Source organism: Ctenocephalides felis, unplaced genomic scaffold (assembly GCF_003426905.1).
Source record: "Ctenocephalides felis isolate EL2017-DRISC unplaced genomic scaffold, ASM342690v1 CF-g0.4_SCAFFOLD_00845, whole genome shotgun sequence".
Classification (NCBI taxonomy): domain Eukaryota; kingdom Metazoa; phylum Arthropoda; class Insecta; order Siphonaptera; family Pulicidae; genus Ctenocephalides; species Ctenocephalides felis.
The window spans coordinates 47816280-47842981 of NW_020536999.1; the positions used below are offsets into that span (position 1 = coordinate 47816280).

At 27.9% G+C, this 26702-nt stretch overlaps 5 protein-coding genes across 5 annotated transcripts; 2 read left to right on the forward strand and 3 right to left on the reverse strand.

The window, feature by feature from the left end:
• Positions 1–6423: 6423 nt before the first annotated feature.
• On the reverse strand, positions 6424–9684 carry LOC113384576 (gamma-tubulin complex component 4 homolog). The gene is made up of 12 exons (XM_026622317.1): positions 9616–9684; positions 9415–9544; positions 9089–9243; positions 8842–8987; positions 8615–8780; positions 8275–8550; positions 7976–8183; positions 7628–7876; positions 7321–7547; positions 7084–7134; positions 6707–6831; positions 6424–6595 (listed from the first exon to the last, which is right to left on the reverse strand). Exons 1-12 carry the CDS (start codon positions 9682–9684, stop codon positions 6424–6426), a joined length of 1974 nt encoding a protein of 657 aa, XP_026478102.1.
• Positions 9685–10420: 736 nt separating this feature from the next.
• Positions 10421–15863, forward strand: LOC113363375 (inhibitor of Bruton tyrosine kinase-like). The gene is made up of 15 exons (XM_026605869.1): positions 10421–10527; positions 10591–10714; positions 10795–11053; positions 11125–11363; positions 11433–11586; positions 11694–11909; positions 11978–12208; positions 12337–12461; positions 12581–12745; positions 12812–13100; positions 13302–13424; positions 13494–13764; positions 13823–13979; positions 14053–14260; positions 14329–15863. Exons 3-15 carry the CDS (start codon positions 10874–10876, stop codon positions 15805–15807), a joined length of 3837 nt encoding a protein of 1278 aa, XP_026461654.1. The 5' UTR covers positions 10421–10527; positions 10591–10714; positions 10795–10873; the 3' UTR covers positions 15808–15863.
• A 149-nt stretch (positions 15864–16012) lies between these two features.
• Positions 16013–18708, reverse strand: LOC113384585. Its single transcript, XM_026622329.1, has 9 exons — positions 18261–18708; positions 17951–18157; positions 17665–17832; positions 17446–17593; positions 17011–17055; positions 16793–16941; positions 16494–16700; positions 16234–16401; positions 16013–16162 (listed from the first exon to the last, which is right to left on the reverse strand). Exons 1-9 carry the CDS (start codon positions 18402–18404, stop codon positions 16013–16015), a joined length of 1386 nt encoding a protein of 461 aa, XP_026478114.1. The 5' UTR covers positions 18405–18708.
• Positions 18709–19082: 374 nt separating this feature from the next.
• LOC113363720 lies at positions 19083–19590 on the reverse strand. Its single transcript, XM_026606204.1, is given in 3 exon segments — positions 19083–19183; positions 19186–19444; positions 19503–19590. Coding segments are annotated over 2 exon segments (360 nt in total). The 5' UTR covers positions 19503–19590.
• A 2338-nt stretch (positions 19591–21928) lies between these two features.
• LOC113377002 (MAU2 chromatid cohesion factor homolog) lies at positions 21929–26479 on the forward strand. The gene is given in 13 exon segments (XM_026617158.1): positions 21929–22153; positions 22354–22533; positions 22712–22834; positions 22902–23030; positions 23108–23216; positions 23288–23452; positions 23531–23631; positions 23703–23849; positions 23922–24127; positions 24292–24494; positions 24770–24847; positions 24850–25107; positions 25786–26479. Coding segments are annotated over 12 exon segments (1884 nt in total). The 3' UTR covers positions 25068–25107; positions 25786–26479.
• The last annotated feature ends 223 nt before the right edge of the window (positions 26480–26702 follow it).

The window sequence follows — 26702 nt, forward strand, 5'->3', positions numbered from 1 at the left end:
TGTAAAATGTATGTATGTATATGTAATCTTCTATTTATATTCATATATTTTATAATTATAGAATTTCTTACCATGTAATGTGAACCAAAGGAGATTTAAAGTAAATATACGTATACAGAATTTGTTTAATATTCAATGAAAACCACAATGATAATGAAAGTGAACGACACTTGAATTTTAATTGTTTTAGAAACTGAATAGTTTTCCTTTTCTGTGACCACATCACAGCCGCATATTAAAATTGTTGAAGAAGCTTCAATTTTGGTTCTATCACATTTTAATTACTATTGAACTTTTGTTATAACACTTTTTCTTATATAAACCACACTTCTTTTGTATATGTACAATTTTGTTAAAATCCCTATGTTTAAGAAAGTGGCATAAACACACCAGGCACGTATTTAATATAAAAAAATATTTCTAAACGGTGGATATTAATTAATACTCTCTACAATTTTCTATGGTGCATTTTATGTTTTTATTATTCCACTGAACTACATTACGAGGCTGGATAATTGCTTTGCAAAATATAGAAGATGGAAATCTTTTATGAATTCGTCGGAATTCGAAATCTGTGGAGTAATTGAAGTATAATACCAATAGTATTTAGATTGTTTAGGGGATAAAGGACCTCATAAATTTGATATTTTTTCCAAAGAATGTTTTTTTCCAAACCAACATTGTCTTTGAAAATTTAAATTATATTGATCGAATCTGTGCAGAAATTAAGCTATAATGCCTATAGTAATTAGATTTTTTAGATGATAAAGGACCTCATAAATTTGATATTTTTTTCAAAGGCAATTTCTTTCCAAACGAGCCATTTCTTGTCTTTGTAAATTTAAATTATATTTGTCGAATGTTATATTATTTTTTAACTCATTTGTGCCTTTATGTCTTAAGGTATGTATCTTGATGAGTAATCAACTTGTTCGTTCTACTTTTTATTAGTTTAAAATTTAATTGTTGAACGATATTAGATCTATTCGTAACTAAGTAATTAATTAAATCAAAAATGCACCTTAAAAATTCGAACTTGATAAAACATCACAGTTCAAAAAAAAATACGCCTTAAAAACACCTGTTACTGCAAATATGCTTTTAGACCACAAATATCAATTTTAATTAATTGATATGAATTTTTATTTTAACAAAGTTTTAGGAGGTAATCAAAATATATATATATATATATATATATATATATATATATATATGTATATTACAAAGTCAGTAATGTAACAAGATTTCTTCTATATTAAGTCGGGGCTATTTTTTTTATTGAGTAAATTTTTCATCTTATTTTCTTGTTTAGCACTTTATTTTATATTATATTATATTTTATTTAAATTATTTTATAGAGTTTTACATCTAATATTTGATTATTTATTTCAGCTCATAACTAATTATTATGTTATATTAGATATATCTATTTGTATAATATAATTTGCTATTTTAACTCAATTATTATAATATTGTTTAGACATATAAATCATTTAGTGAAATGTTTCTCGTTTTATGTGTTGCATTTAAATGATTTTATCACCTAGGCAGATGTCAGTCAATATCATTAAGAACTTTCCCGCGTATCATTATCCAACGTATTTGGAGAAATTTTATTTTTTATTTGAAGATGATATTCAAATACACGTTTTATTGATTAAAATTGAATAAATTATTGCCAATAAGTATTTAAAATAAAATTTGTGAAAGACAGGCGTGTTATATAATTATTAATGTTTAAATTAAGCATGCAAACACGTGTTTGTACACTTGTACATTTTACATGAATTTTTTTTGATTTTTCATGAATATGAAATTTATTAAAAATTCATATGCTTAAAACAAATGTAATAATCTTCAGATCTATATATATTTTTTTTATGATAAATAATTTTTTTTAATAAATTGAATTTTGTGGCATATTATAAAAATCAAATTTAAATTCAAAATCAATATTGAAGGTTTGCCGTATACAATGTAAAAAAAACAGAGATAATATTTTAATCTTATATATAAAAATGGATCGCAAAATGTGTTGGTAAGCGCATAACTCAACAACGCCTGGACTAATTTGGCCAATTCTTTTTTTAAAATGTTCGTTGAAGTCCAAGGATGGTTGTTACGGCGAGAAAAAAACGAATAATTGCCGGAAAAACCCTAAAAGCAGCCCTTTTCTTCTTTAATCGAGTAGGCAACGCAATTTGTAAAAAAAACAATGATCTATGTCATGACATTTTGTGTAGTTTTTGATAATCTAATTTTGAATATATTTATATAAACATAGAAATAACTTTCTATTAATTAATGAGCTATATTGGCAGCCAAAAACATTGATGCAAATGAATTAAATTTCAAAATTCAAGAACAAATTACAGGCGAATCAGTTGATTCGGCAACTAACCAAGACGATCCACCGGAGTTTTTAAACTCGCTGGATTTGCTAGGATTGTCACCTCACAATCTTCAATTAAAGGTTGGATCGGCAATTACAATGTTGCAAAATATTTATTTATTTATTTATTTATTTATACGCCAATCGGCTTTATACAGTTTTATAATATTGTTTAAATATCGACCAAATATATTCAAAGGATAGTATAAAGCAGAAGATGTTCTCGCACCATGCATCCCAATGCGTTTCCAGTGCGTTTATGGTATCATTAAGTGTTTGTGGTATTAATTTAGAAAACCCATGTTTCTCACATGGAAAATTGTATGTTGTTTGTTCCCGTATTGGAAAACCATCAGATTTGTTTGTCTATGCGCCAGGTAATCAAACAAAAAACATCGTTTATCACAAAGCACTACAATGAAAATTGAACTGATAATTGAATTATGATTTACATTATTAAAATTACTTACTTTTAAATGCTTATAGTGTTTTATTTAATTATTTTTAATTCACACCGAATTATTACCAGGATGACGGTTCTGTTCAGGATAATTTTTTGCAAAGAATAGAAAAAAGGTAGGCACAAAACACCGCCACATTACAATTTTTTTTGACAGGGCGAAGTCTGTCGGGCCGGCTAGTTGGTTATAAAAATAAAGGACATTGATTATCTAAAATAAAATTTCATTTGTTAAGTGATTTAAATGTGTAAAGTATTATAGTAATAAAATAACTGGTCAACATAGTATTTTAAGTAAATTCTTAAAATTTTAAGATAAAAAATAATTTCATTAGCACGGCAATTAAAGTAAACAAATATAAATATTATTAATATATTATGGTTTGTATTAAATATTTGGTATACAGTACAATTTTTACCCATTTTCTTTTATGTATATATATAATATTAACGTTTAGATAGAGCGCAATTCAATCAAAGTTTTGTATGGAAATAGCATGAAAAATTTTTCAAAAATTTTAAAAATGTTTTTTAGATGCAATTTAGCGAACAAATGAATGAATAAAACTCACTCAATTGTCGCTAAGTTATACCTAAAACATTTTTTTTTAAATTTTGAAATCTTTTTCCAAGCTATTTTCATACGAAGTTTGATTGAATTGCACTCTATTTAAACGTTAATATTAAAAGCTAAAACTTTCAGAGAATTGTTTTTTATCAATTTGGAGCCATTTGAGCCCTTGGGAGCAAGGAAATTCGAAAATGACCATATTAAAGACCATTCTAATGTATATGTATATAAGCCAAATTTATCAGGACAGTCCATAAAAAAAGGAAAAAAATTAATAAGATCTTTATTTTTCCCAAACGTTTTGACATACAATTTTATATCATTACTAGTGGTAATTTATCTTAGAGCAAGCCTAATTAATTTTTAAATTGTTATTAATTTTAATTATTATCAATTTAAATAATTATTAAATGAATACTATATTACGAAGTAATTTATTTTGAAAAATAACTCTTAAATTCTTTATAAGAATATTTTTCCTTTTTATCTGGCACACATATCTTGGCATCAACAATATTATGAAAAAATTCAACTTTGTGAACTTTATATTGTTTTCTTTGTTGTATTATATTTTTTGCTTTCATTTTATATTATAATCCTAGTAGATTGGCCACTAGGCGTATCTTTTAATATATCATCGAAATGTTAATGTTAACAATACCTCAGCGCGCAATTCAAATAAATATGAAAAATCAACAGCGACTACTTACCAAGACTTTCATCTTCACTTTTTAAAACTCAACGGTCCTCAGCGCACACGAGTTTATGGGAGAAACGTTTATGATATGCACAAAATATAAAAATCCAAGTCCACTATTATTTACTCAACGTTTATAATACATGATGGTAACTTCTTCCAGTAAAATTCACCATCGGTGATAACACACAATTCGGGATGAAAGATGATATTAAAAATGTATCGAATGGTACCGGATTTTTAATAGTAGCACACAGCACTGAGAGAGGTCAGATGAAAGACTGAAGAATTGATTTCGAGAAGAACTTTACCACCGCGCGACAGACTATCTGCAGAGTAAAAGTAGAGATGGATGGCTTTTAATGATGATACACAGAGTCGGAGCCAAGACATTCTCTTCTTAACCATTTGGCTAACAAGTACATTCTATGTACTTGATAGTTATGTAACACATGCGGTCTATCAGCGGTTAGAAGAGTTTCGAATACCTCAGATACAAAAATCGCCAAAATATTACTTTACTTTTTTAGTATTGTAATACTATTGTAAAATGTTTAATATCATTTTTATTAATGACTAAGTGCCCCGATAGACGTTGTCCTGTACCCATGGCTACATTTTTTTAATATAATATACTAATATTTACCGTTTACCTAAAAATAATAATTATTGTTTTTTAAATTACTCTTCACGACGAAATGCATATACATTTATAATATGAACGATGTTAAATATAGAACTGCTTTATATAAAATGATGAGTCTCAATTCCCAATATTAGAAATTGAAGTCTTTTAAACTGTATAACATAACCATAATCATAACATAACACTGGTACTTCATGTTGGATTAAATTAACTTTAATTTTAATTATTTATGATATCTAAAATTGTATCTTAAACTTCTCCTAATCGATATCGTGAGGACCGAACTGTATGTATTCATCCTTATTTTCCCATTTGTTGATATAAAGTGAAATTTTTACAAAGTTTAAAAATATTGTGAAAAGATTAGTAAAAGATGCAAAGAAATGATATATTGAAAAAACACTATAGTGAAAATTTAACATCCGAATCTTGTGTTGGCGCCCCCTAAGGCGTGCGCTCGTATTTTCACATGCATCGCATTAAAGGTAGGACCGGCCCTGATTAATACTTAATTTCATATTTTAAGTGAATTAATTTGTCATATCCTGTTCATATGTGTATCATTCAATCTGCCATAAATATACTGTATCTTATATTATTTTAATTTCTGGCACATTTCAGCTGCTTTTTGGCAATAATAATGTAGACATTTCATTTATTTATTATACATATTTTAATATTGTCAACGTTCATAAGTAAATGATGAATATCCAATATGTACACAATCGACTCAATCAGTAAAAATTGAGATTTCGTAAATTTTAAAATTTGCCGCAGCTTATTTCAAACTTTAATGAAATTTTATAATCAAACCACTTTTCGTTGATCTATATAACATTGTAGGATGTTCTGGATGTTTATTAATGCCATAAACTCTATCACAATATAAAAATCCATAAAAATCGTCAAAACAATTAATAATTTAGTAATTACCAAGATCTTTACAAAAAATTAATCAGCACGACTTTTAATTGATATATTTCTTGTATTAACTTCCCGTAGGGTAAGTTATTGTAATCGTCCAAAAATCTAAATTGAAAATTTTTACATTTCTACACGTTTTGAACGTTTCTGAACATTTTGGCATACCTCAGAAAAAATGAATGTGTGTGTATATGTATGTACGGATACAATTTTTCGGTCACGTTTCCGGGCGCACGAATCAACCGGTTTGAATGGTTCAAAAAACATTCGATTCCTATTGATAGGGAGATGTGCTGATTAGTTTTTGGCAAAGGCAGGTCCAGCCGTTACGGAGATACGGAGCAAAGAGTGCAAAAATTACAAATCGAGTTTTTGAGAGAAAAGAGTATCCGATTTAAATGATCTAAAAAACGTTCAATTTGTAACGGTTGGGAGAAAAGGTGATTAGTTTTTGGGAAAGGCAGGTCCAGCCATTTTGAAAATACAGAGCTCCAGCAATTTGCCTTAAAGCGCGATGCCATACACCGCTTGTTTATTTTTGTCTTGTAAGGAAATAGCGTGGCCTATTGTTTCACCAGCCTAACAAACGCGATACGATATACCGAAATAATTATTACATGAGTCATAAAATATCTGATATAAAAAATGATCATATATATTCCACCAATATCAAAAATACACATTATACTTTGTACAAAAAATAAATATTTATTCAGTAATAATTAAATAATAATTAAATTTCAAAAGAATCATAATCATTGGGGGTGGGGTCAGAAGTGTGTTTCAATACACTAAACCATCGATTGAAGTCTAGTCTTAATAATAATTGAGATAGATGAGTTCCACAAGGTTGTGATTTCAGTGCTGACAGAAGTTTCAGAAGAGCAGCCATTAGAATTGCAAAGCTGAAAGATAGAAAGTACTCAAGTTAGATTGATTAAAATTTTTCTAGTTTAATTTTATATCAAGGTCAAAGAGGATTTTAATAGATATGTGTACAAAAAAATTATATATACCAAGTATTAATATTTTCGAGATCCTTTAAATCTGATTCATCCATTATTCCCTTTGCACTCCACTTTGGAGCCTCCATGCAGAAGCGATTGCAAGATTCAAAAACTTTATTCATTATTTGATGGACCTATAAAATCAAATTCTATTATAATTTTATCTTCATTCAGAATTATTATCCTACATACTAATATTTATTGAAATTCAATAGTGTTATGTAATAGATAGATAATTATTAGATTTATATATCATAAGCAGAGCCAGAACTCATTTTTTTATAAATACATGCATTTTCAAATCAAATAAATATTATGATAATATGACTATTAAAAATCAAATACTTATAAATCAATATAACACAGGAATTAGATTTAAAACTTACTGGATTGTCTACTTCGGTGTCAGTTTCATCTGTTGTAGATGGTCCTATGATCTGTGTGAAATAATAATAATATAAGTTTTTTTTATTTTTCATTCAAGTTTCAAATTGGTGAAACAACAATTGTAATTTTAAAATACATTTTAATTAAAAACTTTTTTTTGAATATTCATCTGTATTGAATTTTCTGATATTATAGGTAATATATGGTTAAATTTTATGTCTATTTATTGAACGCACCGATGATCCTATGAGAAGAAAGCACTGGCTCATAACATTACTCTGGAATATTGAATGAGCCCGTTGAATAGCATCAAAATCTCTTGTATTTTTAATAGTATTTAGTAAAATACTCATTTGACTTTCAACAACATCTACATGCAAATAATATTGAAGATGTTCAATCAAAAATATTAATTGGTGCCTTAGTTGCCAAACTTTTGGATTACTGAAATAACAATATTTTTAATTTGTTATTGATTTTAAATAAAACAATAAAAAATCATCTAGTCAGACCTATATAAGTGTGATTCACTTCTTTGTCCAATCCAGACATGATGCAACTCATACTGCGTTTTTTTCACTTTCAATAAAAATCTAAAAATAATATTATATCTATCCATAACAGCTGGTGTGAATAATAAATGTAAAGGCCATTTCACTTTATATTCTAGTGATAATGTGGACCATCCATCAATCACATCATTTGGAAGAATTGGCAAATAATTGTGTTCTAATGTTGAATCTTCTTGCTTTTCAAACGATAAAATAAATCGAAATAAATCAACTTCATCACCTAATGATCAATGTTGAATAAATAATTATCATATAACTAAATTACATAGCAAATATGCTTAAATATATATGAAATACTTACGAGAATATCTCTACTTACCTATAAACATATTTCTGGCGGCTAAAATAAATGTGACATTGATATCTCTAGTACCAGTAGGATTTTTCCAAGGAAATTCATTTAAAATTTTTGTGCCCAACTTTATGAATTCAAGAAATAATTCTCCCCTTCCAAGAAAATAATAATTCTTTATATAAGTGAGATGTTTTAATAAATCTGCATCTTCCACCACAAGTTGAAATAAATGCTGCAAAAATAAATACACAATGGATAAATTCTACATGTTTTTTTTATAAAATCATTATACATGTAGTACAATTGTATATTAAGTACTTCACCTGTGATACAAAAGTTTTTATTTCAATAATAGTGCTTTCCAAAGTAGAAATATTAAAATCATTCCTTTCTTGTATCGAAGCTAATTTTTTATAATAATTCTTTTCAAGGTCTCCCCAAACATTTGTTTTATCTTGTCTAGGATCTGATTTAAACATTGATATAGTACGCCCTATAAATAATATATTAGCTGCTAAACTTTCAGGCATATACTTTGGAAGCATTCTTGTATTTATTTGATATTCTGAGTTTTGAGTTTCTAATGAATTTGTATTTTCCTGCAAACAATTATAATAATAAAAACATAACATTGAAAAATGGTCAAAATAAATATCTACTCACAAAAAGTGTTGTCTCTGAACTATCATCTAAATTCGGTCGAATGAGGGAAACCTCCATTAAATTTACTTTTTCTATAAAAAATTCTTTGTATGTATCATTTAATTCACCATTAAATAACCAATATGCTAAAAGCTTGTATAAAATCTTCTGCACTTCTTGAAAAACTCTAAAAGATATTCATATTATATTTCAATACAAAAATTAAATATGCAACATGTATTACTCACATTCTAACTGCTCTTCCTTCAATTTCAGATCCTGTTAAAAGTTCACAATAAACTAAATGCAAAATTTGGCATCCATGAAGTCGCTTTTCATAAATACTTGATACAATATAATTCAAAATATGAAGCAGTTCTTTATATGGACTCATCTATGTAAATATTTGATGAATAAAGTTAATTGTTTTAGGTGTTCACAAACATTAGTGAATAAAAGAGTTCATTAATGGAGAACAAATGTTCAACTAATAACCTTAGATAAAACCATCAGAAGGGTCATTTTTGGGTTCATTAAAGCATGTTTTTCCAATTCTACAACTTCTTGGCGATAAGGAGCTAATGCCAAATCCACTCCTCTGCATATAGCTTGTAAAAATAGTCCTTTAGGTAGTTCAAACTCTGAATTATCTGTTTTATTAAAATAGTGAATATCAAAGATTCATTTATTATGAATAGTGAATGTATTTGTTGCAAACAAAATCAAAACTAAATGATTATTAAAAAGAGTGCAACATTAACCAATTCTTATCTTTATCATACTCATCAATATCAAGTAAGTAATTAAAACATGATATTAACTTTCATTTTCTGCTCTATATTGATATTTCCGACAAAACTCATAAAGTAGTGAGTGTTCAGCTGCTATTTTCATTATTTCTTTGTATATATGAAGCTCACACGGATGTAGAAATTCATTTTCATGATTATTCTGTAAAATAAAAAATTTGCTTAGTAGCCAATCATAATGTAAAAATTCAATTATATCAATTGAGCACTTGCCAGCATTGAAATAACATCTAAACTATTTTTATTATAGGTCATTAATTGCACTAAAACCTCGTGCAACATTTTGGACTAATATATTTAAACTAAATGAACGTTAAATAGAATAAAAAGTATTTGATATCTACTTGAAGTACATATTTGACAAATATGATTAAAACTGAATAGGTATACTGTTTAAATAAAAAGGTAAAATTAGATTTATCGATTTTGTAACACTAAAACTTAGATTTGTTTGTTGTAAAACTAACGATGTTTTCTCTAAACAAAAATAACTGCGAAATGTCAATTTGACAAATGTATTCGTGATACACAGATTGACAGATCTGAAGATGCGCAATACGAAAGTGCAACCAACCGTAACTATGAAAAATTTAACAAAGTGTTTCTATTTACTAAAAACTCATTTGCTTTAGCCTTTAAAAGCCTATGATTTTTCATGAATATTTCTGAATACAAATTATTTATTATTATATAAATATTCGTATTTATATTCGATAGATAACAATTTTCTTAAACAAAACATTTCAAGTAAATTGTTATACACCCCTGCTTTAGTTGGTTGATGAGCTATACAAAAAGTGACGTTTGTATCTAAAAATTAACCTGGCGTTGATATAATTCCTCAGCCAAATATATGTTATGCAATTTTTTGGTGAAAAAGTGGTTGTTTTTGTAAACAGTTATAAAAAAATACTACGATAAATAATAATTATTAAAGAATTAGCTAGTTTTTGTAAATTCTCTGTATTGTGTTGAATTGTCTTATTAATAAAAGTTATTTATTTAAACAATTTTATCTAACAGCTGTTAACATTACATTTCCAAAGTATTTAATTAAACAAACTGATACAATGTCTTTAAATACATACAGTTCATTATATTTTTTCAACGGTATTCAATAACCAGGTATGATATAATTTAAAAATCATTAATAAAGTTTGTTTTATATTCATTTTTTGTTTGTTACAGGTGAAATACTTTGCAATTATGGCTGGATTATAAATAAGAGGTGCCCTAAATGGGCACCCATTATCTTTATGTAGTGTAGGTTTAATTTAAATATTTAGTAGACTTCAAATTATTTATGAAAAAGGTAAAAGTTAATACTTATATCATCTATTAAAGCTTGATATTTTATCAATAGCAGAATTAATATGAGAATGTGCCAAATAGGTTTCCTGTTATATGCTAACAATTAAAACTCACACTAAGACCTTATATTTTGTCACTGATATTGATACTGCAGTTGAAAATGGCAGTTACAAAGGGTATAATTAATAATTTGGAGCATGATTGCACTTTATTGTGTAGATCAACTGATCATGGATGCCAAATAACAAGTGCACTCACAAAACGTGCAGTAACAGATGAACAGTTGGGTGCTTACCTGAACTGGATGTGTACCAATTGCGGAGAAGTGAACGACACAGAAGTAACAATTTTGAAACTTTCTTATGAATAACAATAACTTGTGTTTGTGAAACTCTTAATTTTACTTATCAGGGGAGAACTGCCTTACATTTGGTTGCATCTTGTGGTCGGTTGAAGCTAATGAAATATTTAGTACATGTGCATGGTGCAAATTTGAACTTTGCCGACAAAGAATCTGGCTGCACAGCTTTACACCGTGCTGTATTCTATGGACAAATTCATATAGCAGTGAATTTATTGAAACTAGGTGCTGAACTTAATATATATGACAATGGTCATTTAACTGCTATTGATTATGCTATCAGAGATAGGTAGGATGTCTTATTAAAGTTTTAAATATGTTTAAACAAATAATTCGATTCATATTAAGAATATCGTAGATATCCTCCACAAAATTTAAAAGTTATAAACTCAGGTGAAGTTTATACTTGGGGCTCAAATGAAAATTACACACTTGGAATTGGAAATCAACAATCGCGTAGTTATCCAGATTTATTAGACATCTTTCGAAAAGAAAATATTTCCATAAAACAAGTAAGTTAAGGCATTATCCCATATCTTATAACTGTTAATTTCATTGGAATCAGATAATAATAAGAAATAATAAGTTATAAGTAATAACCTTAGTTTTTGTATTAAAGATATCTCTTAATAAATTTCACACAATATTTTTGACTAATACTGGGCGAGTATACACATGTGGGCATGGTCAAGGTGGAAGACTTGGAAATGGTTCAGAAAATACTGTCTTATATCCTCGATTGATAAACTTTATAGCGTCAGGTATTGCACAAGAACCATGCGTAAGCATTAGCGCTGGCCGTGATCATAGTTTATTTGCAATGGAATCAGGAATGGTAATTGAATATTAAATTATTATATATTACATTAATGTATCACATATTATAAAGGGTATTATTTTTAGGTATGGTCTTGTGGTTTAAATACATATTCTCAGCTTGGTCTTGTGGATTCTCCCAAAATGATACTTTCACCAAAACATATAAAGGGAAAATTATCTTCTGTTCAAAATGTATGTGCCGCTAGATTTCATTCAGTGGCTTGGGGACCAAAAGCTGTTTTCACTTGGGGCTTAAATGCAGGACAACTTGGACATGATAAAACGATGGAAGAATATATCAATGTGCCAAGAAAGGTATTACTATTTAATATATGGTTACATTATCACTGCATCATTAATAAATGATAATAAAATAATTAAGCTTTTCACAGAAACATTTTGATCACCTATTTTAATCTTTAATTGAAAATTTATATCCTAAGGTAATGGGGCTAGGAGCTGCTGAAATAACATCAGTTGCTACTAGTGACGGGGCTACAGTTATTGTCACTTCAACAGGACATATTTATGTTCTACATGAGTTTCAATGCCGAAAAATAGGCTCAAAGTAAGAGTTAGCATAATTTTTTCTATAGCAGCATATATAAATATACATATTTATATACATTTGTTGATAGTGTATATATGTATTTTTCTCATTTTAATTTTTGTGTATTTGCCTTTTAGAAGAAATGATATTGCATCCATATCAGTTATTGGGGGACATTTAAGCCCAAGTCATGCTTTATCTCATACTTTAAAAGAAAAAGGTGGAGATCATCTGCGAATATTGGTTTTGACATCAGATGGTTTATTATTTGTGTGGACTGAATCTACTCCACAATTAGTAAGGTAGTAATTTTATCCTAAAAAAATAAACTTTTTTGATCATAATATTAATGTAATATATTATTCAAGATGCATTTATTCTCTCAAGAGGCCCTTGTCTATAAGATCTTTATGTGTGAGTTTGCATCATGTTTACTTAATAACAGACCTAGGGGAAGCTTTTAAAGGTGAATTTAAACCTTCCAAGTCCAAAAAAGATAGTTCTTCTGGTAATAATACAGATGCACGACAGTCTTCTTTCACTAAGTTTTTGAACAAACATGAATGTGCCATTATTAAAGTTCAAAGAATTCCTAATATATATAGAGCTGTGTCGGTGGTTTGTGATATTAAAGGAAGAAATTGTGCAATCGTACAGGTGAGTATAATTTTATTAGTAGTATCTAAAATATTGATTTAAATTTAAAGATTTAAATCATTTCAAGAAAACAACTCATAAATAATCGAAATTATAATGAGAAATTATTCCTGAATTAATTCATAAGTACTACTAAATGAAAATAATTTACTAATGGCAAATTTACAATTTTTATCATTAATTGCTATAATGTTTTAATAGGCAAATCCTGTGATTGAAACATCTTATGTTTCACATATATCTAATTCTGTTTTGCAATCACAAATGCTTGATTTACTAGAAAATGCATCACAAGAGGATTCTTTGCATGATGTTGCATTCAAGGTACTGATATTATATGATTCACAATTAATTAAAAATAAATTGTTTTAAATTATTCAAAATAATTTCTAGGTGGGAGATACTATTTTTCCTGCTCACAAATATATAGTTTTTGATAGTGATAAAATTAAGAAAATGTGCGAAAACTCTAAGAATTCTAGTATTATTGAAATTAATGATATAGCACCACTTATGTTCAAACAACTTTTGACTTTTTTGTACACTGGAACTTGTGATTTATTAAAAATTGGACCATGCCATATTAACTTTGGAGCTTGCAACAGTGGAACTGTTTCCCCGGAAATTAATCTAGATGTATATGACGATTTAAATGCAGAATATGGTATATAACTTTTTAATTATTTTTATAACCATAAAATATAAATAATTTTTTATTTTAGTGTTTGTAAAGAGCAAAAATGAAAAAAATAAGTCAAAGTCTAAAATAAAAAATGAGAAATGTGACTTTGATGTCAAAAAAGACCCAATAAGACAATTGCAATATTATGCCAAGCAGTTTGGACTTTTTGATTTATATTCCATATTATCAAATTATAGGTATGTTTATCAAACAGTAATTAATAATTAGAATTACTTATAATTTCTCTGAAATATTTCTTATACTTTTCAGATTTGATAATGGCTATATTTGTTATTCGGGCAAAAATAATAATAAAACTTTTATTAAACAGTTTTCTCGTTCAATACATCCAGAATTGTTTGATGTTACCATTAAATCAACATCTGGAAATGATACTATTTCAATTAAAGCACATCGTTGTATTTTAGTTGCAAGACTAGAATATTTTTATGGAATGTTTATGCATGAGTGGCAGGAGGTAAGGAAAAGTAATAATAAATTAATATAAAATTAATGATTTAATTAATGACCTTGTGAATATTTCAGAATAAGTCAAATAACATTATTAAACTTCCATTCCCTCAAAATATACTGGAGATTGTGATAGATTTCTTATACTCTGATGACTGGTGCGATAAAGACACATGTAATGACATAGATTTTATATGTCAACTATTAATTGTTGCTGATCAATTGTTTATAACTCGTCTTCGAGAGATGTGCGAAGCTGTTTTAGCAAAGCATATAACAATAAAAAATGTTGCAACATTTCTTCAGTTTGCTACTGTATACAATGCAACGAAACTTCATATGTGCTGTGTTAAATATGTGTGTTTAAACCTAGCTCCATTACTTGAAAATCGATACTTGGAAGTTCTACCTGATGAGATATTATTTGAGCTCACCAAGAAATATTTGTGCTTCAATAAGTATATGTCGACAAGAGTATTAACACCTTATTCTAATGCACCAAGTGATGAAGTGATAAATGAAATTTATGAAAAATTTTATATTGATGTAAATGATTTATCAGAGAGTAATAAAAAGAAACAAACTCCGAGAAAGAAAAATTTGCCAAAAAGAATTTCTGAGTCAGATAGAGGTCGTATGCGTAATGAAAGCATTTCTGAAAATTTGAGTGAAAGCCCAAAAGTGACAAATGGACATATAATTGAGAGCCCTAAATGTAACAATACAAAGATGAGCAATAGCTCTAAAGCAAGTAAAGAACACCCAAATGTAACCAATGTTTTGTTAACTACTAAGGTAGATAATAAAATTTTGAATAAAGCCATAATAGACGAGAAAGCTATTGATAAATATACTAAGGAAATAACTGCAGTACAATCTCGATTGAGAGCAATAGCACTAGCACATGAAATAGTTGATAATGAAGAAATGAATTATTCAGAAGACCATAAATATAATGATACAAATTTTCCTGTTTTAGGAAAAAAATCTATAGAAAAGGAACAAATTCCTAATGCTAAAAATACTTTAGAGCAAACAGAACATCCAAAGAAGTCTCCTTATGCAAAAATTTCACAGAAACAACGAAAGAAACAAATTGCTCTATCTGTTACTGATAATATAAAGTCTGAATCCCATATTCCATCATCTGCCTGGGATATCAAAGATGTGACCAGCTATAGTTTTGCAAATATTTTAAAGAATGAACAAAATAGCCCAACAAAAAATGATGTTTTACAAAATTTGTCTATAAATAATTGCATCATGTCGCCTAGTAATAATCTGAATATGAGCCCTGTTGGAAGTCCTAAAAGTTCAAGATTATTGTCTTGTAATGAACCAGATATAGTTTTCTCTTCCATCCTCGCTGATGAACGCCAACAGCGGGAAAATTATTCTAAAATGAAATCCAAGCCTCTTGTTTTGACACAAATTGAAGATAGAGCAATTGAAGATTTAGAAAAGTTTTACAATGTTGATGAAATACAAGATGAACTGATTACCATAGCCAGAGTATGTATGGTATATTCTAGCCCTTTGTGGGTTCAAAAATAAATAACTAATCACTTATTTAATAAGTGAACTAAAAATTATGTTAATAAAAATTAATATAAAACAGAAAAAAACCTCAAAATATATTTATTTTATTAAAGTTTAATCTTTTCTTGATTACTACAGGTAATGCGATTAATATATATTGATTATTTTTGTAATAGAGATTTTTTATCTCAATATGACTTTCTTTCTTTTGTCATTAAGTTTATAGTTGCCCTGGTGCAAGTTTACTTTTTACAGCATTTCCAAAAACTTCTGCTCCAGCTTTATTTTCTTCATAGCCAGGCACCACTTCTTTACAACGTGCTTCCCAAGAGACAACATGAGGGAATTTGGAAATATCGAAACCAACAGCCTATTAATTTTAAATAGGAAATTAACAAAGATAAATAATATTATTGATCAAGTAAGATAAGAAAATTTTACTTGTATGCTAGAAACAGAAGCCAGAATGGCATTATCTGCTACGGTAAAGTTGTCTCCAGCTACCCACTTTGTTTTGGCAAGAAAACCATCTAGATAACCAAATGCTTCATTTAGTTGGTCTTTTTTGTCTTGTGAAATCGTAGTTTCTCCCAAAAATAGAATAGGAAACTGAGACGAAGGATAGAATAGAATATAACTATATGATTGATACACATAACACTTTATTGATAGATTTACAGGCAATTGTTTTTTATACTTACGCAAATGGCTCGAATTCTAGGAAATAAAACTCCAGCATCAAAGTATAATCTCTGATCAACAACTGCTTTTTCTTTAGCAGCTTGAGGATACAAGGAACTGTATTTTTCACCCCCATAAGCCTGGACCAAGTAAGTAGCTATAGCCCGACTTTCCCAAAGAACAAAACCATTGTCATCTAATGTTGGAACACAATGTTGTGGGTTAATCTAAAAAAAGAAAATATTTGCAAAGTTTGAAACAAATGTGGTAAAAAATATAATTAGGTAAGTATAGAATTCAGATTTATTAGCAAATTTACCTTCAAAAATTCTGGTTTAAATTGCTCTTTAGCAAACAGATTTACTTCTTTTATATCAACCTTAAGATTTAGTGCTCTAATAGTTAACAGCGCTGCTCGTGACGGAAAACTTGGTGCAAAATGATATAAGGTCAAAGAACTCATTTTTGCTAAAATTAAATTAAACTAAACAATAATTTTTAAACAATTTACTGGTAACGCTAAAAACGTATTACTACTTGTACGGGCGTGTCGGCAAACGTATTCCGGCAATTCTTGTTTGACTGGTTTTGTAATGGGGTTTTAAATTGATAGGAATTTTAATGATCGTTATCAAGATTATGCAATATCAACTTAACCTACATTATATTTTTCAAAAAATAGATTATCATGTGAAATTGATGGCCAAAGTATGTTTGGTGTATTTTATCCCTTCGACACTTTTATGGGTTCAAATAAATAGCAACACATTTTTCTTAAGTGAAATAAAAAACATTTATATAAGAAAGAAAAAACTGCAAGATATATTTATTTTATTAAAATTCAATTTTTTTGTTTCCACATAGATACAATATATATAAGAAGATCATTTTTATAATAGTCATTACTAGGCCTGTTTAAAAATATATATTTTATCTCAATATGTCTCTCTCTATACTTTTCTCTTAAAGTTTATAGTTGTCCAGGAGCGAGTTTACTTTTTACAGCATTCCCGAAAATTTGCGCTCCAGCTTTATTCTCTTCATATCCTGGTACCACTTCTTTGCAGCGTGCTTCCCAAGATGCAACATGAGGGAATTGGGCAATATCGAAACCAACAGCCTAATTAATATTAAATAAAAAATTAATGAAGACCAATAATATTATTGATCCAGTATGATATAATAGTTTACTTGTATGCTTGACATAGAGGCCAGAATAGCGTTATCTGCTATTGTAAAGTTGTCTCCGGCCACCCACTTTGTTTTAGCAAGAAAACCATCTAAATATCCAAATGCTTCGTTTAGTTGGTCTTTTTTATCCTTTGAGACTGTAGTTTCACCCAAAAATAAAGCAGGAAACTAGGATACAAATTAGATTATAGGATATTTATGATCATATACCTCGAAATATAAACATACGGTTTATATATTAATTACGAATAGATCCAATAAATTGCATTTTGTTGAATATACTTACACAAATAGCTCGTATTCTAGGATACAAAACTCCAGCATCAAAGTAGAGTCTTTGATCAACAACTGCCTTTTCTTTAGCGGATTGAGGATACAATGAACTGTATTTTTCGCCCCCATGAGCTTGAACTAAGTAAGAAGCTATAGCCCGACTTTCCCAAAGTACAAATCCATTGTCATCTAATGTTGGGACACAATGTTGTGGATTGAGCTAAGAATATATTTTTAGACAGACTTAAAGTAGAGAAATGGAACTAAGACAAATGTGCTAAAAAATTAAATACGGTAGAACTCCAAATTATTATGAAATTTACCTTCAAAAATTCAGGTTTCAGTTGCTCCTTAGCAAACAGATTTACTTCTTTTATATCAACCTTAAGGTTTAGTGCTCTAGCAGTTAAAATTGCGGCCCTAGACGGAGCACTTGGTGGAAAATGATATAGGGTTAATGAACTCATCTTGCTATAGTCAAATAAAATAAAGACAATATATTAAACCAAAACAATCTTTAACCTATTATATTTATTAGGAACGCCAAAAAAGTATTACGACGTGTACTTGCGGGAGTGTCGGCAAACGTATTCAGGCAATTCTTGTTTGACTGGTTTTGTGATGGCTTTTCAAATTGATATGAATTTTAATGATCATTATCAATATTGTGCAATATCAACTTAACCTACACTAAATAATTATTTAATATTTTAACATCAATGGATTTTAGCCATCAATCATATGATTAAGCATAAAAATTCTTTATTTACTACTTTGTCAAAAACTAAATATATTACACTTTAAATATTTTACACATTTTTAATAGAGTCAATATAAGGTCTATAAGTTAATGTAAGCGTAAATTAAGTTATTATATTTCATTTATTTGGATAATTTGAATAAAAAATCTTAAATATTTTAATTATTTATATTTATATAGACTTTCAGGCATAGGGCTTTTAGCTGAAATATGGAACAAAGAAATTATCGGCATAAATTATATGTACTTCAAAACAACATAAAATAGAACAAATACAAATTGTTATTAACACCAAGGTAAATTGATTAAAAACAGTTCATTTAATTTTTCATTCAAGTTTATTTGCAAATTATAATAAATACTAATAATTTTATTTTCTATGAAGCTATGGATTTGGGTATCCCTTTAATATTCTATTAACTTGACGATGTGATAAATCTTTTTGTCCTGGTTTCATAATTCCTTTAATTCCTGCTCTTTTTCTAAGTATTTTTTATCCAGGGCAGCTTTATGGCATTTTTGAAAATTTGCTATTTCGTTTGCACAAATAGTTTGACTAAAATCATTGTCTTTGAAGCACGCAAAAAGGATGGACATTTCGTGGAGACAGCTCACAGATTTATTCTTGTCACCTTTTCCAGAAACTTTGTTCTTTAATTTTAAAGGTAAAATTTCTTGGAAGGGAATGGGCTCTGTTTGAGGAGCCCTAGCTCCTTTCATGGCCATCGCTAAATTTGTAATCCTCATCTGGAAAATAGATCGTAATAGTGATAATGGTAATAATCGTATAATTTTTCATACTAACCTTTTTTGAATAAATATAGAAATTAAAATAATTATTATGTGTAATTTGTAGGTTATATCATATATTTACATCATAAGCTCTGACAGCTCAGTAATTGCTACAGACGTTATCGATTTATTCGCGATCACGAGTAGAACAACTTTTTGACTTTATTTCAGTTATCGTTGCAGTTTTAAAAAATAAAATACGAAATTACTATTTTCTTTGAGTATTATTTATTTTTGGCGGCTACTGATGTAAATAGTCCAATTATTAAAAAAATGTGTGACCGGTTATATATTTGTTTGCGTATTTTAAATACTGAACCATAAGAAAATTATATTTTATCTTTCAAATGATAGGGTAAATTAGATCATTAGAAAATAGATATACCATTGCCTTTATGCATAAAGTCTTCAAAATTATATTGACTTACTGGGCTTTGTGTATGACCATGACATGTTTCAGTTTCATTTTTAGCAGGTCAATAGTTGCTAAGCAACAAAAAACTTTACAGTCGAGCGTAAAATTTCTCTTGAAAGGTATTTAAATTAATTCATTTAATTTAAATTTGGTTTGTATATACGTGTTAAAATAAATCTATGAATCATGGAAAATTCAAATGAATCAAATTCATTTTATAAACTATCCCAGATGTTGCATGAAGAACGCGGTCGAAATTTTACTCTAAAAAGAGAATTGAGTACAATGAAAGTTAATTTATATCAAGAAAGAATTCGAGTTCAACAACTGCAAATAGAAAAAGCAAGATGTATGAGAGAGCATAAGGCTTATCTTAAAGCTCCAAGTTATTCATCTTACAGGGAAGGTATGGATGAAAGTTATTCGTGCTCGAACTACTCTCAAGACAAAGAAAATTTGGTATGTTGGAACACTATGAAAATTTAATTAAAAAGCTTCAAGATCAGATAGAAGTATTACTCAAAGAACAAGATACGTGTTTGGATAATTTCTTGGACGACTTTGATCGATGCCAAATGCATATTGCGGCACTTAATGAAGAAATTCAATCCCTTGAAAACTGCTGCGAAGAAAGCTCAGCTGCGTTAAACATTTATGTCGACAATTTAATGTCTTTAAAAAAAGAAAATAAATGTTTATTGAAACTCCAGAACAAATCCGAAACCATTAAAAAGACAAATGCTGCTACAAAATCTAAAAACAGATTTTTATGCAGCGAAAATGAGTACTTTAAAACACAAATTAATACCATGTCCAAAACAATAGCAAATTTGAAAATCCAGAGGGAGCATTTGTTACGTGAATTACGACAAGCAAAATCAACTTTAGTGGAAAATAAAGAAGTTTTATACCAAAAAATACACAAATTAACTAGAGAATTATGCTCTTTACGGTATAAAACTATCGGCGTTAAGTGTGGAGATTTTACTACCAGAAACTTTCAATGTATATGTCAAAAATGTAATAGTTGAACAGTTTTAATGCAATATAGATACATATGTAGCATATTATGATATCTATGAACTATGTATATTATAAAAATTATAATAATGTTAAAACAAATATAAGTAAAATATATATTATGCTAAAATAGTTATGCGATTTTATATAGATATATACAATCTGCTGAAATACGTCTTCAATATATTCAATTTAATTATTATATTTAATTAAATTAAACACAATTGCTATAAATCATTATTTAATTTTAGTGAATAAATTATCAATAATTTTCTGTAATAGGCTTAGCATAATGAAATAATTATATTGATATAAAATAGTCCGGACCAAAGATTCTTACGATTTTTCGATAAAATCGTAAGAGTCTTAAGAAAATTAAGATAAAAATATGTAAAACATTTCAACCATGGTTTAAACAGGTACATGCATGTATGTTCCTATATTTTAAAATTTGTATAAAGTTACATTAGTATTACTCTAATGCAGAAGACTGCAGAAGACAATCGCTCGCCCAACGGGGAATGTTAAACAAACGTATTGTTCCATTGTTAGTCTTGTTGACAAAATTTTTATTTTGTTTAAATAATTTGAGATTTACAAAGTCTATTGTGTTTGAGATCAAAAGTACGTTATTAAAGTTATTAATATAAATGCAGTAGATAATTGTTCGCCTAACGGCCAACACATTGCTTTAGTCTCGTTGACAAAATTTCGTTATTCATCGAACTCCATATAATTTATTCTATCTATATAATTTATAATTTACTGAGTGTATTGTGTTCAAAATCTCTTTATGCGTAATTCAGATAAATATAAATATTTAAAGTTAAAGTTTTGTTAATAAACTCAACTCTATCAAGAAGAGATATCGATATATCGTTCGATATCTTTTTTTTTTATTGTTGGCACCTTTCAACGCTCACTTCAAACGTATTTACGTGATTTGAGTAGTTTGCCAACTTTACAATAATAGTTATTGTTTTATTTGAAGCAGAAATGTCAAAATGGCGTCTTCGCAAGACGCTTGGTATTTGTCATTATTGGGATTAGCTGAACATTTTCGAACATCTAATCCACCTCATATAAAACATTGCATACAGTGTTTGCAGGCCGTGTTTTTTTATACGCCACCTCCGAGAGTCGAAGCTAGGACCCATTTACAATTAGCAAATATACTCTTAACTCATACAAAAAATATAGATTTAGCAAAAACACACTTAGAACAATCGGTGAGTGTGTAGGAATAACTAGTGTTATCACCGTAGATATATTTGAGATGCGAAAACATCAAAATCATAAGTTTTTTAACATTTTTTTTACTAAACATGTATTTTATGTGTATGATGACACCTAGTTAAATCTCATGGATTAATTAAATTAATTCAATATAAATATTTAATATTAATTGATATTGAATGTTTACTTTCAGTGGAGGTTGTCCCAAAGTATTACTGGCTTTGATGATGTTAAACATGAAGCTGCAAGTTTGTTAGCTGAGTTGTTTGAACAACAAAATCAATCATCGCAATCTAAACAAATTTTGAGAAATGCTATAGAATTATCACATCAAAGTGTTTACTGGCATTGCCGATTAATATTTCAATTGGCCGTAAGTTATTGAAGTGTATTATTTTAATGTTACTTTAGTGCATTTATATTCATTATATAATATAGCTTATGGACTAATGGAAAGTTGTGTATATATAAATTATAATAATACTTACATTTTTGAATCATGGATCTTTACTATAACTGAATATTTAAATAAAAATGACATATGTTTACAGCAAATACATGCAAGAGAAAAAGAATATGTCATCGCTTGTGCATTATTGGGTGCTGGGGTGGACTTCGCACATATGTCTAATGCCCACTACACAAAAGTGTTATTTCTACTTAGTAAAGCAATGGTAATATCAAATATATATATATATATATATATATATATATATATAATTACAAATAATTATATTTCAGTTATTACTCGTTGATAAAAAATTACAAGACGTGATACCGGTGCTCACTCAAGCTGGAACGCTTGTTGATACATGGACGCAAAGCCCTCACCAAAAAGAATATTTAAAAATATACTACTTAGTTCTGCAGGTAAATTAGATTTTAAACAAACCTTTCAATATGTATAATATCTAAAGATTGTAATATAATATTCATTGTTAATCTAGGTGTGCCACTTCTTAATGTCTGGTCAGGTTAAAAGTGTTAAACCTTACCTGAAACAATTACAACAATCCATTCAAACAATTATTGCTCCTACTTGGCCAAGTGATGAAGGTATTTTCTGATTGATAAATCAAATTGTAGATTATCTTAAATATATATTTTTTTCAATTTATTTCAATTAGTTATCAGTGGGAATAATATGGGAGATATGTTTCTATGGATGCCAAAAGATCATCTTTATGTCTTAGTATATTTAGTTACTGTAATGCATTCGATGGAGGCTGGTTATATGGATAAAGCCTTAAAATATACAGAGAAAGCTCTTGCCCAAATAGAGAAGTTAAAAAGTAAATATTATATCCATTATTTTCTATCACATTTCATTCCCAAAATTTTATCATAATTTTTGCATTTTTCTTTTATAGTTGCTGACAATAAACCAATTCTCTCTATATTCCAAGTAATGCTTTTAGAGCACATTGTAATGTGTAGATTGGTAATGGGCAATAAGCAATTGGCCTTACAGGTAAAGTACTCATGTTGTCAATTGTAATGTGTTTTAATGTTTTTATAAAACTTGATCTACATCTTTTGCAGGAGATTGCCCAGGCTGCTGAACTTTGTCGTCTTAATCCAACATTACAAGTATCACATGGGCCGCAATTACACACACTATTAGGGCTTTATGCAATGACAATGAACTGCTTGGAAGAAGCTGAGATGCAGTTTACTGTTGCAATACAGGTAAACAATATTAACTTAATTTCTTATTTGCTCAAATTATATGCACATTTTATTGATTGCTGTTTATTGCAGACATCACAAGAACGTGAACTGTGGACATTTGCCAATTTGAATTTGGCAATTGTGTATCTACGTGGTAAGAGAGATTCAAGACTGTCAAGCATATTAGATAGCATAAATCCCGATAATCTTCCATCTCATTCACATTCATTGAAAGCTGCTGCATTTTATGTTCAAGGGTTACAAGCATTTTTTCAAGCTAAATATAACGATGCAAAGTAAGCTAAAGGATTTTTTTTTTAAATTTTTCTTTAATATATATATATATATATATATATATATATATATGTGTGTGTGTGTGTAATTTGTAGATATTTATAAATGTTATTAATCTATGCTAACTTAGAAGTCAAATGTTTATTCTTGTGTTTGTTTATTTTAGACGATATCTTAGAGAAACATTAAAAATGGCAAATGCCGAAGATTTAAATCGGTTGACATCCTGTTCCCTAGTTCTTTTAGGCCATATATTTTTATCACTTAATAATTCAAGAGAAAGTTTAAATATGGTTTCTCCTGCAATGCAGCTTGCTAGTAAGATACCAGATGTTTATGTGCAATTATGGGCATCAGCAATTCAAAAAGGTGAATAAGTTTTTATATATATATATATATATATATATATAAATTAAAATCATTAATTTAATTATGTTAAGTCATCTAATTCTTGCTAGCAAAAATCCATTTTCAAATTATTTATATATTTAAAAAAAAATTAGTGAAACAATTAAATAAGAGATTAATTTTCTTATTTATACAAACTCACTTTTATTTATGCTTCATTCATGCAAGCTCATGTAATTTTTTATGTAATTTTTTGTAATTGTTATTAACACATACTAATAATTATTTTTCTGCAGATCTATACAGGATATGTAATGATCGAGCACGTGAACAAGAAGCTTATAATATGCACAGAAACTTTTCTCAAATGTTGCTCAAGATCACTTTCTTTCATCTCAAATACCAGAACATACAATTCTTATAAATTGGACTCAAGGTAACATTCCAGCAACTAACATGTGCTCAACTGGTGTCTCAGGAGATGTTAGCAATGCAATAATGCCAAATACAGTTAATACAACAGCTACCAGCTCAGAAATACATCAAGTACCTTCTAGTTCCATGTGTTTGATGAATAATCAAAATACATATTAATAATAACAATAATAATAATAGCCGAAAGAAGTGGAATTTGGTGAGTTTTATGTTTTTAATTTATATCTATATTTCTTTTTTATTTTATTCAAATTATTGCTTGATCAATTTTTAATAAGGTAATATTTGTCCAAATGTCATTGAAAGAAATTTTAAATTGTTTTAAAATATAATTTGAATTTTATCTTATGGTTCTAACTTTCAGTGATGAATTTTAATTTTATTTAATTGCTATATCCAATTAAATAAAATTAAAATTTTTATTTAATTGCAAAGTTTTATTATTGTATTTCATGTGATTACTTGATGGCAATGTTAATGGAAACACACTCTATCATACTTCTGTTCTCATAAATATTAATTATTCACCATCAATAATTTTTTGCCATCAAATATCAAGAACCTCTATGTCATGATTTATATTCTTGAAAATTACTGGATATATTTTACAATGAGGAGTTCATTAAATAGGTTGTTTTACAATTGAGCTTGGCAAATAAACATTTTTACAAGTATATTTTAAAATAAAATTAGATAACTAAATTTTTTAGATAAAAGTGATCTTATCACTTATTAAATTCATTATTATTTGGTAAGGAGTGCCTAGATATTTAATTATACTGATGCATTCATATCGTACAAAATGTCATGCCACATGAATATTGATAGTTGTTTTATTTTGTAATTCAACTTATGCTCTCTATTTTAATTTTCACAGCGAGGCCTTATTAATCAAACAAAATCTATTAGCAACTAACGAAGTAAACATTCAATAGCAACAATCGAGAGCTTGTTGCAATGTAAATAAATACGTCGTTATTGAATTATTTGGAAAGAATTATACTATTGTTTACCTAAATTCTAATTTTGATAATAGTTAATTAAAGTATTGCTGTGTCAGTCAAATATTTTTGGCATCAAACAGGGAAAAAAGGTAGATTCTTAAATTGTTAACGTAATATTCTCAGTATTTTGCTGATACCAGCAGCTGTATGTTGCATATTAATTAATATTTTGTAACAGTGAATATTTAGAATTTCATACAGATTTTTCGGCGCAGCTTATTTATATAAGTGATGATAATTAAATTAAATTAAATGAATTTCAACGAATAAAATTTACAATTTTACATCACAACTAATAAACAGCAAATATGCAAATGCATAACATGATTTTGTATTGTTTAATTATATAGGTATATATAATAAGAGTGCAATTTTAATAGCGAATTTGAGCTTCGAATAAATATATCTTTAGAATATTTTATGCATGTATGAGGATATCAATGAGTTGTTTCACAAAATGTGAATGGGCATTAGCAATTGCATAAAAATTACTACTTATTGTAAATGTATTAGTATTTTATTTATGTAAGCACATATAATTTTTCGCCTCTTCTGTTTATATAATATCCAGTAAAAATATTTTATGACAATTTTAAGAGCACCAATTTAACGGTGAATGTCTGATTTTTATTAGTTAAATTCATTTTTTACCAAGTAATTTATAGTTATATTTTTACGAGATATTTCCATATAACATGTGGAAAAGATTTTATTTATTCATTTTATAAACATTTAATGTTACATTTATTAGTTTTAATAAAGTGGTCAGAGATTGTACAAGAATTATAGA

Bases quoted from the DNA above. Each gene is read 5' to 3' on its own strand.
- LOC113384576 (XM_026622317.1), bottom strand. From the start codon at position 9,684: ATGTTGCACGAGGTTTTAGTGCAATTAATGACCTATAATAAAAATAGT. The intron at 8,781-8,841 runs GTGAGTAATACA...AATATCTTTTAG, and splicing joins GAAGGAAGAGCAGTTAGAAT to AGTTTTTCAAGAAGTGCAGA. The intron at 6,832-7,083 runs GTAAGTTTTAAA...TTGATTTTATAG, and splicing joins ACACCGAAGTAGACAATCCA to GTCCATCAAATAATGAATAA.
- LOC113363375 (XM_026605869.1), top strand. From the start codon at position 10,874: ATGGCAGTTACAAAGGGTATAATTAATAATTTGGAGCATGATTGCACT. The intron at 13,425-13,493 runs GTACTGATATTA...AATAATTTCTAG, and splicing joins TGCATGATGTTGCATTCAAG to GTGGGAGATACTATTTTTCC. The intron at 14,261-14,328 runs GTAAGGAAAAGT...TGAATATTTCAG, and splicing joins TTATGCATGAGTGGCAGGAG to AATAAGTCAAATAACATTAT.
- LOC113384585 (XM_026622329.1), bottom strand. From the start codon at position 18,404: ATGAGTTCATTAACCCTATATCATTTTCCACCAAGTGCTCCGTCTAGG. The intron at 17,056-17,445 runs AAACTTTAAGAG...TTACAAAACCAG, and splicing joins ACTCGCTCCTGGACAACTAT to TCAAACAAGAATTGCCGGAA. The intron at 16,163-16,233 runs GTAAAATTTTCT...TAAAATTAATAG, and splicing joins CTTCTGTTTCTAGCATACAA to GCTGTTGGTTTCGATATTTC.